General features: G+C 58.6%; 1 protein-coding gene across 1 annotated transcript in view; it reads left to right on the forward strand.

Annotated features, from left to right (window-relative positions):
• Positions 1-3111: 3111 nt before the first annotated feature.
• LRRC75A (leucine rich repeat containing 75A) overlaps positions 3112-12494 on the forward strand; it is a 34460-nt gene continuing 25077 nt past the window's right edge. The window contains exon 1 of the mRNA XM_070389547.1: positions 3112-3529. Within this exon, the coding sequence (XP_070245648.1) occupies positions 3278-3529 (252 nt within the window). The 5' untranslated portion in view covers positions 3112-3277. The remainder of the gene's footprint in view (positions 3530-12494) is intronic.

The following is a 12494-nucleotide window of genomic DNA, read 5'->3' on the forward strand; positions in this document are numbered from 1 at the left end:
GCAGGTGGATTCTTATCCACTGTGCCACCTGGGAAGCCCCCATGTTGAGTAGTTTGGACAGAAAGGGATATAAGTCACTGAATCCTCTGTGTGTGAATGTGTGTGTGTGTGGTGTGTAAGTATTTCCCCTTTAGTTAGAAAGAAGTTAAAAAGAAGGCTGTTGTGATGTAATAACTGGGGTGAAAACGACAACAATGTGTGTCCAGCAAGGATCCACGTTTCAAGTCACATTCGTAGCTGGGCTTTCAGGTCAGACAGACTTGAGTGTGAATCCCTGCCTGGCCCATCACTAACATGTCCCAGAGTCCATATGCTCAGCTGTGAACTCAGGCCAGAAGTGAGACTGACCTCACAGCTGTTTAAAAGGATGAAGGTGCACCGTACCACCAGACACAGCCCGAGATGGAGCCTGCAGTGAACGCGCACAAACGAGCGCCACCCCCTGGGCATCTTCACCAGGACTCACCAGACGCAGGTGCTCCGAGAGCACAGCGGCTCCAGGGTTTCTGGCAGCTCACAGGAAGCAGAGCCCATGGAGGGCAGGTTGGGGAGGAGGCCTGGAAGAGAGATGTGCTCGTTCGTGGAGTATGAAGCGCCCGCTGGCGGAAGAGAGACTCCTTCCTCAGGAGTGAGGGCCTGCCTCACTCCTTCCCATCTCGCCTCGTGTGCCAAGAAGCCAGAACCCCTGTCCACCTTACATCCGGATCACTTCTCAGCGCTGTGTTTGTTCCCTCCAGGCTTGCTCATTGCTTCCGATATAACCGGTAGATTCCCCAGCCGGGTATCCTCCACCCTTGGTGATGTAAACCCGCGACAGGTACAGCATCCCCGTGGGACTCGGAGGCCAGGGGAGCCGATGCATATATGCTGATGTTCACACTACGTGTGCCTGAGTAGAAAGCCGTACATCTCTGATCCAGGAGTGTCACGTCTTCCATTGGCATCCAAGAATCAGTGACAGGTTAACTTTTCAGCTTGTGAATTGGAAAGCAAGACTTGGAGTCATGAGCGTGTGCATGTCTCGTGAAGCCATGAGGATAAATAACATTGCCAAGGCAGAGGTCTGTGCCTGCACCCAGGTGGCAGCGACGAGGAAAGGACTCCGCTAACACAGGAAGCCCCCAGAGGGCGTCCCTGGAGGAGAGCAGTATCCCCATAGGCCAAGGGAGTGCAGTTTTCTTCGAAACAGAGTAGGGAATGGGATCAGATGCTGCTTAAGAGTCAAGGAAGACTGAAAGTGGCCACTGAATTTAGCAACTGGGTCACTGGCAAGAGACAGTGTGTGAGGAATGAATGGACGTAAATACTAGGCATTTCCAAGAAACTTGGCTCAAAAGGAAAGAAGAGAGATGGGGCCTTGGTAACGGAGAGACGGGAGCAACTACAAGATTCCTTTCTAAACAGATGGAAGAGGGCTTCCTTGGTGGCTCAGTGGTAAAGAATCCACCTGGCAGTGCAGGAGACACGGTTCCACCCCTGAGCTGGGAAGATCCCACATGCCGCGGAGAAACCAGGCCCATGCGGGAGCCCGAGTACCACAACTAGCGAGTAGACCCCACTCTAAGGATCGCCTGGGCCACCTTCCACCAAGATGGTGTTGTCCCAGCCCCATGCCCTCCAGCCAGTCAACGTGCCAACTCCAGCTGCAGTGTGCCTCCAGGTGGAGGGAGCCCACCATCCTTGGGAAGGGGCCAGGTCAGCAGGTTTCCTGGTGGCCACCTTGCCTGTGATCCTGCAGGTTAGAGATGAGAGGCACCGAAGTGTCTCCCAGCTGGGGTCCTCTGGAGATGCCCACACACAAAGGGTGGGGATTAATTTGGAAGATGTCACCCAGCCCTGTGAAACCAGCCTTCAGGAAGACTGAATGCTCTCTGCCAGCAGAGCTGGGCATTCGGGAGCCGGACGTCCAAAGGGAAGAGCAAGCCAGTGAGAGGCACACAGGGCCGTCCTCCAGGGACTGGGGGTTGACCCAGCAGTTACTCACAGAGTGGGACACGTGTATCCTCTCGGAGTTTCTGACACCACCACCCCGATCTTAACTCTCCCAATTCGTGGCACAGTGTTCTCATCCCACACGGAAGAGACATACCGGATGCTCCAGGCTCAGGACACAGCAGACCCCAGCTCTCCTGCCCCACAGCCCATGCTGTCCCAAAGCAGCACCCAGGCCCTGGGTCAGAGGCAAGAGACATGACTGCTGCTCCTCCTGCAGCCCCAACCTGGGACCAGGGCAGTCACCCCAGGCCTCTGGTGGTCCGCGGTCCGGCTGGGGAAGGTCCCCAGGTGCCTGGGCCTTCTCTCTGGCTGGGCTGTCCTGGGCGTTCCAAGCACCGTCTGAGCCAGGGGGTGATCGGGTGCACTAAAGACAGGAGGGTTGGTCTGGCCAGGTGGGGGTGGGGTGGGAGGTAAATGGGAACAGTAGGACATGCAGTCGGGCCTACTTGCAGGCATGCTCCTGCTGCTTTGCATGGGGTATACCCCCAGGACCCTTCTCTGGAGGTGTACTAGCAAAAACAAGAGAAAAGGACTCTTCTTTGCCCCTGGATGGTCCAGCTCCTTTGAGACTGGACTGATGCAGGCTACGGGCTCGGCCTAACACAGCCTTGCACCTGGTTTCTGCACCACCACCGGCCCTCACTGGCCGAGTCTCAAAGGAGTGTCCATCAGAATCAGCCAAGAAGCGAAAAATGCAGATCGCCAGGTCCCACGGCGGAGATTCTCACTGACCGGGTCTGGGGCGAGACCGGGAGTCGGCGTTCTCAACAAGCCCTCGGACGACTTGGGAGCGGATTCTCCGCGGCGCCCACTTTGAGAAACCCGACTCTGGGGCTGAGACCCCAGCCCCGCTCCGCCTCGATTCTCCAAACTTTCAGCATGTCTCCGGGCGCATGTCCCCCCACCCCGCTCCGTAGGTCTCATCCACGCGCGATCGTGTAGCATCTGGGGAACGTGGTGAGGACCAGGAGGGGGCGCAGGGCGGGCGAGCGGAGCCAAGGGGCGGCGAGGCGAGGAGAGGCGCGCCGAGCCCGGAGGCGCGCGTTGGCGGGGCCGGGGGCGGGGCGGCCGGGCCGGGGCGGGGCCGGCGGGCGGCGAGCGCCGGGGGAGCGCGCCCGGGGAGCGCGGAGGAGGAGCGCGGCCAGCGCCCCCGCCCGCCCTCCCGCCCGCGCGCAACAGTTCCCCCGAAGTTGCGCCCGGGAGGCGCGCGCCGGGCGGCCGAGGGGCGGGCGGGCGGCGGCGGGGACGCGGAGAGCGCGGCAGCGGCGGCGGCGGCGGCGGCATGGGCACCCGGCAGACCAAGGGCAGCCTGGCGGAGCGAGCCGGCCCCGGCGCGGCGCCCGGCCCCCGGCGCGAGCGGCCCGACTTCTGGGCGTCGCTGCTGCTGCGCGCCGGGGACAAGGCGGGGCGCGCGGGCGCGGGCGCGGGGCTGCCCCCCTACCACCGGCGCGTCGGCATGGTCCAGGAGCTGCTGCGGATGTTGCGCCAGGGCCGGCGGGAGGAGGCGGGGACGCTGCTGCAGCACCTGCGCCAGGTGAGCGCCGGGAGGGGCCGCGGGGGCGCCCCGCCCCTGCCCAGGAGGCCCCGGGGCACCAGGGGCACCGCCCGGGCCCCTTCTCACGGGGACCGGGCCCGGTCTAGCCGCAGGTGCCTCGGCGCTGCCCCTGAATTTGAGGCCTCGGGGCAGGGCGGAGGAAGGCTGCCCGGAGAGGCCCGGCCGAGGGGGACCTGTTGGAATAACGTCCCCGTTTCTCTCCTCCGCAGGTAGCGGAGGAGGCTGGCCCGGGGCGGTGGGCGGGAGGGGACGCCTGCCTGCGCCAAGGTGCTTCTCTTACCCCCTACCCACTGGCAGTCTCTCCCATCAAGGGTCCTCAAGGAATGCGCAGTTGTCAGCTTCCCCAGGGGGAGTCCAAGGGCACAGCTCTGGGACTGGTGAGATTCCAGCCCCCAGGGGCTTCGCTCGTCGGGAGGCACCCTGGGTGAGAGGGGGTTCAGGTGGGAGACACGTCTTCTCTCCTCTGACTAACTTTGACCGGAGCTCAGCCTGGAGCCGAGCGGTGGGGCGGGGGAGCTAGCCCGGTTCCCGTGGGACCGGCTGGCCGCAGGGCCTTCCAAGGCTGCCTGCACCCTGCCCTCAGCCTGATCCCCCTGGTTAGGGACTGCCTTGGCACCTCTGGCGGGTCCCCTCTGCTTTGGGTCTCCCTGGAGCCGTTGCTGTCCACTTCTCTTGGGCTTGTTTTCCTTCTTCACTTTTTCATCCCTTCCGTGGATTCTGTCCAGTGGGAGAGAGGCAGGAAGGCGCCCCTCCTGCATCCCTCGGGGTTCTCTTGGCCGACCTTTGCAGGGGAGCTGAGTCAAAGCCCCATATTCTGGCTCAGTGGTGGAGTCCAGTGGGGATGGGGAAGGGGCTCTGAGGTGGCCTGTCTGAAGTTCTCCCATCACTGTTGAAAGAGGCCGTCAGAGAGCCTTCCTGGGGGGAGCTTCAGAAATCAATCAGACCCTCATCCCTCCTGGAGTCTGTAGCACCCCCCTACCCCACTGTGTATCTGGTGTGTGGTCACCCTGGAGTGTGTGTTCCCAAGGTGTGTGCGCACAGGGAGAGGGAGGCAGAGGCCTGGGGGCTTGGGAAGCCTGGGGTTTCTGCTCTCCCCTCCACTTTCCCAAACAGCATCCAGAAGGCAACCTGAGACGCCGCTGTTTCCCCAGGTTCCATCTCTGAACTGAATCTTCAGAGAAAGATGACATTCCACACTTAGTAACTTTTTAGTGGTGTGTGTTTCTTTGTCTTTCAAGAACTGAAAGCCAGGGTATGGCCTCTGCGGAAACTGTTTTGCTTTCTATCAGAATAATGGGTTTTCCAGACCATCATATCCATTTGCAACCAGACGGTGAGATGCTTTCTCTGATCGTATGCTGTCTCCCGGCACTGGGGTGGGTGCTGCAGAGGGTACAGGACCATGGAGGGGCTGACGGTGGGGGTCAAGGCACGCCCCCCTGGGGCTGAAAAAGCAGAGTGCAGCCCCTGTTCTCGAGGGCCAGTCAGGGCCAGTCGTTCGGGTGGGGCCTACAGGATGAGTGTGATTCCACATCCTGGAGAACCTGAGCTTCCCCCTGGTTTTTGGAGAGTAGACACATCCCTGTGTCCCCCACAGGCTTCCCTGGTGGCTCAGACAGTAAAGAATCCGCCTGCAATGCGGGAGACCTGGGTTCCATCCCTGGGTCGGAAAGATCCCCTGGAGAAGGGAATAGCTACCCATTCCAATATTCTTGCCTGGAGAATTCCATGGATAGAGGCCTCAGTCCATGGAGTCACAGAGACAGACACGACTGAGCGACTAATACTGTCTGTGTCACCCACAGCGTCCCTGAGATAGGGAGCATTTCCTGACAGATGGTGTCTCGTTGGTGTCCTGACACTCTTCTTTCCTGACACAGTGGCACAGCTGATGGGGGTCGGAGGAGGTCAGCCAGGCTTCCCCTTTGCTGCGAAAACAGCAGAATAACTTGCCCTCCTGCTCCAGGCACGTCCTGGGCTCTCGTGACCTCTGGTTGAGGTCTGTGGGCTCTGCAGAGCCAGCAACGGACCTGCCTAAGGTGCAGATCAGGGCCCTCCAGGGAGTGGCTGGGAGCCCTGGGCAGCATGGAATGGGAGCCCCAGTGTCCAAATGTCCGTGGGAAGCAAGAGGTGGTTTTCTAGGACCCTGAGGCTGTTTGGAGGGATGAGGAGCTGCATCTGTGGTGTGCACAGAAGTGGCTCTTTCCCCCAAATCTTGTTTTCCTTTCCAGTTTCCTCCTCTAGGCCGGGGGTGGTGATGTTCAGAAAGCGAATGAGCAGTCACTGAGAGACAGGAAACACCCAGGGCTCCCTAGGGTCAGACCAGCAGGGGCGCATCAGTAACAGGAGGCGGAGGTGGGTGTGCAGAGCTCAGGGCTCGGTCATGCTGGGACACCGTTCCTGCCCCACAGAGCACAAGGGTGGGCATCGGTGAACAGGTGAACAGGCAGAGGGAACGGGAGCCCAGACGGTCACGGTCACGGTCATCCTCACCTTCTCCTGTGTTTGTCCATGTGTGTGGCTGCCCAGAGCCCCGTGGGAGGGGGCTGGAGGTTGTCCTGGTCTCTATGGGCCGTGAGCTCTTTGTAGCCCTGAACGATCTCTCCACACTCTTCCCAGAACAATGCGCCAACATTCACAGTCCTGCAAGAATGTTGGAGGGTTCACAGACCCCAGGTTCAGAATACACCCCCGTCTGGGACCTCTCCTTCCCCACCTGTGTGACTTGCGACTGGCTCAGGATGTGGAAACAGGGGCCTGGGGACCATGTGTGACAGTCGCAGTGGGCTGAAGGATTGTGGCTGCCGGTGCCTCTGCTTCTGAATCTAGGAGTCTCTCTGGTCTTAGATTTGGGGGAGTTTCCTGACTGGAGACTCTCCAGCCTGTCCCTGCATGTCCCTTGCCCAAGCAGTATAGGGAGGCCTCCTTGGTGTTTAGGATGCTGAGCTGTGCAGTGGGGAGGGAAGCAGGCTCCCAGGAAGCTGCCTGCTGAGGGAAGGAGCCAAGGGGAGTCCCCTTCCCTTGAGGAGGTGTGCCATCTTGAGAAGAGCCTAGGGCCAAGGGTCAGCTCGGGCAGCTTGCATTCTGGTCCTCAGTCTGCTCCCACTTGAGACCCAGCCGATAACCTGTGAGTTGTGTTCCTCGTTTCCCTGAGGGTATCTGAGGTACTGAGCAGACCAGATGCTACAACTGTGTGAGATTGCGTCGGCTCTGCAAACCTAAACCCATTCTCACGGCAGCAACGGCAAGGAACAAGAGAATCTGCTTGGGGTCTGGCCGGCCTGCTGGCAGGGTCTCGGTCCCCTTTCTCAGGCCGGGCCCGGGAAGTTTTAGATTCTGTCTGTCTGACTAGGGCTCAGTCTGGGCCAGAACTCACTGAAAGTTCAGAAGCAGTGTGGGGCAGTGCTCCGGGAGTTGGGGGGTGAAAGAAGCTAATTGTGGATGAAAGAGGCTGCTCCGGTCCCCTCCTCCAGACCTCCCTCTTCTCCAGGTGTTGCTTCCTAAGTCTTCGGCTCACATTTGCAGTCTTCAAGGTGCCCTGGGAAGAAGGACCCATTAGTCGTGGAGAGAGGGCGAGTGCCAGCCCATGTAGGAGGTGGGGGTCATCTCTTGGGTACAGGGGTTGCTCTGAGTCCCCAGGTCCCAGACTCGGTCGTCTCCCAGCCTCATGGAGCACCAGAGTAGGGGCTCAGTTCCCCCAGCACATGCCAGGCTGAAGTGGCCCATCTCCCAGCTTTTCTGTAAAGAGGATCTGATTGGGTTGGTTTATACGATGCAGCCTTGTTGGGCAGGGCAGTTCTAGGGTCAGCCTGATGCTGTGGCTCAGGCCATATGACCAGGGTGACTGGGCTGGCCTCACGCTACACCTGGGAACACAAGCCACCCCCGCAATGCAGAAAAGAGCCCTCAGGAACCTAGGGTGCTGGCTGCCCCAGGGGTCTGGATAAGTCTCCCTGGGGACCCAGAAGCTCGGCAGAAAGATGAGCAAGAGGTTGCCTTTTTCATCTGACAACCCCCAGAATAATCAGGGAGTTCCCCACCCTTAGCCTTGATCTTATTCTTCTCCACCTGGGATGCACGTCTTCATTTCCATGGAATGCTCCTTATGTTTCCAAGGCCACCCTCCTGGGCCACGTCAGCCCATGGACTCTGAGATTCAGTTGCCCGTTAGGCTGTATGGATTTAACCGTCCGTATGTACGTCATTTTTCCCGCTGTCCATTTTGTTAGACTAAGTCCCACATTTCCTGAGAGTGGAGACCCCCACCACCACCTCTGTCCCTGGCAGGCAGTTGACACCCACAGGTTGTGGCGAGCTGCAGTGAGTCGTGCGCCAGGGACACGCTGTCTTGGTGTGTCCCCAGCAAGCCCTTGGGTCTGGGCTGCGCACCCTGGGGCTTATTTGCCAGGCCCATGGGTGTGGTCGAGAGATCTGGCAAGTTTGCTTTCGTTTGGTTGGATTCCCAGGAGCCCTGTCCACAGGGCTTGGCTGTTCCTGGCAGCCCGCCAGGCAGTGGTGTTCTTGGAGAGAGGAGTGGCATGGTGCCCGGGCTCCGTGGGCACCACAGGGACCCCATGGCAGGTGCCGTCTGGGGCCTCCGCTGAGGTGGCAGCAGGGAGTGGAGCCTGGTGGGAGGGCCCGGCCTCCACGCTCCTTGTGCTGAATCATGTTGATTCCATCCGCAGAGAGACAGCTTCCTCCCTCTGTAAGCCCTGCTGCTCTCTGGCCAGGCTGGGGCATTTCCAGTGGTGCCAAGGCAGGGGGAGCCCCAGACCAGGGCCTGCTCTGCTGGTTTCCAAGGCCAGGGATGCGGCCACCTCTGTGTGGCCAGGAGTGACGCCAGGGCCTGAGGCTGAGCCAGCTGTCCTGACTGCAGGTCTGGTGGGGAGAGACCTCCTTCGGGCTCCCCCTGCACCCGCCAAAACACTCCCCCGACCTCCTGCAGGCAGAAGCCACCTGCAAGAGAGTTTCCAGGTGACTCAGGTCTTGGTCTGGCTTCCCCATCAGGATGCTTGAGGGGTGGGGTCCACATCTGAGGAGATCCCCTCCCCAAAGTGGGGGTCTCAGCCTGCCATCCACTTCCTTCCCCTGGCCTGCCAGCTGTGTCCTATCCACTCTCATTAGGAGAAACAGGGGTTGGGGTGGGGGCAGTGGTCAAAAATGGCAGGCTCCATCGCTGCCCCTGGAAGAGGTGGCTGTCCTAATGAGCACAGTGACCTTGGCCGGCCAGGCAGGGGTGGGGGCTGGCCTTCACAGTGCCTGGCTCTCCTCCCCACCCCACTCGCTGGCCCAAGCGGCGCCCACGTGGCTCTCTGGGAGCATTTCCCAGCCTTCTTTTTTTTTTTTTTTTCAACTTTTATTAGCTCAGACTCCTGGCTGCTGCAGCCATATGGAGTTCTGCCGACGGCTGCTGTTCAGGCGATGTGGCATTTCGATGTTTCTAACTTCATCTTCACCAGTATAGACAAGGAGTCAGGCAGGAGTGGAGAAGGGTAGTGTTCACCTGCAGGGTGGCCTCACGTCGGGCCTGAGGGCCGTGCCCCCAGCCACGGCTGCCCCCGCCCACGCTGTCCTCTGCATCCCAGCTTTTCTCGGCCTCTCCCGCTCCCCCTCCCACCGTCTCCTCTCTGTGTCTCTCCCTTTCCCTGGGTGAGAAGCAGACTTTGCATCTCTGTTGTTCAGATCATCTTGGTCAGCTTCCCAGGGCTGCCCCCACCCCCTAGCCTTCATGGCAGGAAGGCAGCCGGGGACCGTGAGAACAGGAAGGAGTGGGGGTCATTTCGTTGTCTAGTCTGGTAGGGGCCAGCGCCTTGAGTGGGGGAAGTTCTAGGGACATCCCTCCTGCCCGTGCCCTGCTTCCCGGTCCATAAAGCATTTTCTCCTGTTTATTTAGCTCTTTAAATAGTCCTACGAGGTCGACAGGATCTCACTTAAAGTAAGAAATGGTAGGTTTTCTTTTTTAAAAAAAAACAGTGCATCATCATTGTTTTGAACAATGCTGCTTTTGAACTGTGGTGCTGGAGAAGTCTCTTGAGAGTCCCTTGGGCTGCAGGGAGATCCAACCAGTCAATCCTATAGGACATCAACCCTGAATATTCATTGGAAGGACTGATGTTGAAGCTGAAACTCCAATACTTTGGCCACCTGATGTGAAGAGCCAGCCCATTGGAAAAGACCCTGATGCTGGGGAAGATTGAAGACAGGAAGAAAAGGGGACGACAGAGGATGAGATGGTTGGATGGCATCATTAACTCAGTGGACATGAGGTAGAGCAAACTCTGGGAGTTAGTGAAGGACAGGGAAGCCTGGAGTGCTGCAGTCCACGGGGTCACAAAGTTGTCATGACCGAGCAACTGAACAAGACAATTGTTCAAAAATGAGAAAATACAGATGAGCCAAAATAAGACCTCGAAGAGATTTGTCTGTCGTACAGTCTGGTGTCTGCCCCTCCAGGCACTGCTCTAGGCCCTGGGAGGCAGGAGAAACGGGAGTAAAATTGTTCCCCACCTCATGGACAGATTATGAGGATCAGGAAGCCAGCATGTGCTCAGCAGGGCCTCGAAAAAGGGCTCCAAGTTGTGGCAGCCTTCTCTGGGGACCGGGGGCCCCTAACTCTAACTCGCCAGCCCCTTTCCCTTCTCTGGCCTCAGTTTGCCCACCAGCACAGTGAGAGGCTGTGTGGCTGAGGTAACCACTGAGGTTCCTGACTGCCTCACAGCTTCTACCAGGCTCCTGTGGCCTCAGGATGGACCCGTTCATTCACACGTGAGCCAGAGTCCCTGTCATGCTCTGATGTCACTCCCTTGTCCCCAGTTTGTGCAAGAGCTAGGACTGATCCCCACATACAGGCACAAACCTCTCCTCCCTCAGGGCTCCCAAGTGGACCAGCTCCCAGGTGGGGCTTTGTCTCACCTGCCCTGACAGCCCCTGCAAGTGGCCCTGGTACTCAGGCCTGAGCCTCTCCTGCCCACACCCCCTTCTCATGCCCTTGGTCCCCATCTGTCCCCCAGCACATTCTCCAGGTGGCACTTTTTCTTTTCTTTATTTATATTGACTACACTAGGCCTTGTTGCTGCATGGACTGTTCTCTTGCGGAGAATGGGGCTACTCTCTAGTTGCAGCGCTTGGGCTTCTCGTTGCGGTGGCTACTCTCGTTGCAGAGCACGGGCTCTAGAGCACAGGCTCAGTAGCTGTGGTGCACGGGCTTAGTTGCTCTGTGACATGTGGGATCTTCCCAAATCAGGGATCAAACCCACATCTCCTGCATTGGCAGGTGGATTCTTTACCACTGAGCCACCAGGGAAGACCTAACTGGTACTTTTTTCAGTGGCTTATTTATTAAAATAAGATGTTGAGATGGTGGTGGCCAAGATGAATTAATATTGGAGAAAGAGGATAGCAGAACCCAGCCTGAAGAGAGAGTGGTTCCTGTAAGGGGCATGTTTCATGAGCTCACTGCCGCTCCATGGAGCGTGGCCACACCCTTGCTCCTGGCAGCCAAGGACTGGAGCTGTGAAGGCCATTCAGTGAGGAGTGCAGAGGGCCCAAGGATGCCTCATCCCCTCAGTTGCCTCCAGGGAGATGTAAGGCCACCCCAGGCCCACACAGTGCCTTTGTGAGAAGTAGGAGACACCTGTCTGGTTGGTGGAGACACAGTCAAAGCTCAGCAAGTTCAACTCCACCCAGACACCCTTGTGCAGTGCACACCCTGCACAGCTGTACTTAGCCACCTTGGTGAAGTCATGCAGAAGTCCAGTCTTTATCAGCTGAAGCCAGTCAGGAGGCTCAGCCTTTCTCCCATGTGGGCCCTCGGGCACAGCCTTCCCATGTCATCTGAAGCAGGTAGCAGTGCAATGCCAGCCAGAATGGGATGATTTCTGCCTCTGAGCCGGACGATTGTCCCCTTCCTCCTCAATTGGGAAGCTGAAGCAATTGGGCACCTTCTTCCAGCCTAACATTCCTGCCTCTCCCAGTGGTGTCAAACAGAGTCAAAGATGCCTTCAGTGAGTCTGGAGTCAGGCCCATAGGACTTAGGAGCACAGGGACCTTCAAGACACCTTCTTTGCTAAGCTCCCATCATCTCCAATCCCCACCCATGTCCTGGGGACCCAGGAATTCCCCTCCAGCTTCCCAGACTGTTTATATCCCTGTCTCTGTGGAAAAGGAAATGGCAACCCACTCCAGTATTCTTGCCTGGAGAATCCCCTGGACAGAGGAGCCTGGCAGGCTGCAGTCCATGGGGTCACAAGAGTCAGACACAACTGAAGTGACTTAGCATGCACGCATTCTGGATGCTCCCGTTTCCTGTAAATAACCTCCATCCACCTCTCCAGATAAAAGAACTCCCTTCAGTTGGGTTTTCCTGGAATGAGCCTGTTTTCTGGACTTCCTGTCATTCCCAGTCGCAGACCTCATCCCCATTTTCTCCTGGAGTTGTGGAGTTTTGCGGTAAAAACTCCCACGGGGTTTCCAAGCAGCTGCCAGCCTAGGGACCCTCGGGAGGGGAAGGTTCTCGGAGATGGAAACAGACACGGAAGATTCCAAGTTACCCGTTGTGAGAATTCTCACGTCTCCAGAAATCGCCTGCTGGCTGAGAATAGGCGCGGTTAGGCACGGGGAGCTTGATAAAGGTATTTGTGCTGTGACGTGTCTCATTGGGAGGATGATCCATGAGCTAGGGCTCAGACGTGGGGGCACTCTGCGGGGCACGGGGCTCTGGGAGGTGGGGGAAGGCCTGGAATAGGAGAGCGGGCAGTGGGGTGGAATTAGAGAAACAGCTTTTGGAAGACTGGTGGCAGCTGGCCAGGAAACCCAGAGGAGCGGGGGCAGCTGGCTGGGGACGTGAGAGCAGGTGTGTCACACGTGGGCCCTGCTCTGGAGGGAGTCTGGCTGCTGAGGAGAACCTGTGGGCAGAACCCAGGGACCCTGGGATGGGAGAGAGCCT

This window comes from Bos mutus, chromosome 19 (assembly GCF_027580195.1).
Source record: "Bos mutus isolate GX-2022 chromosome 19, NWIPB_WYAK_1.1, whole genome shotgun sequence".
NCBI classification, from domain to species: Eukaryota; Metazoa; Chordata; class Mammalia; order Artiodactyla; family Bovidae; genus Bos; species Bos mutus.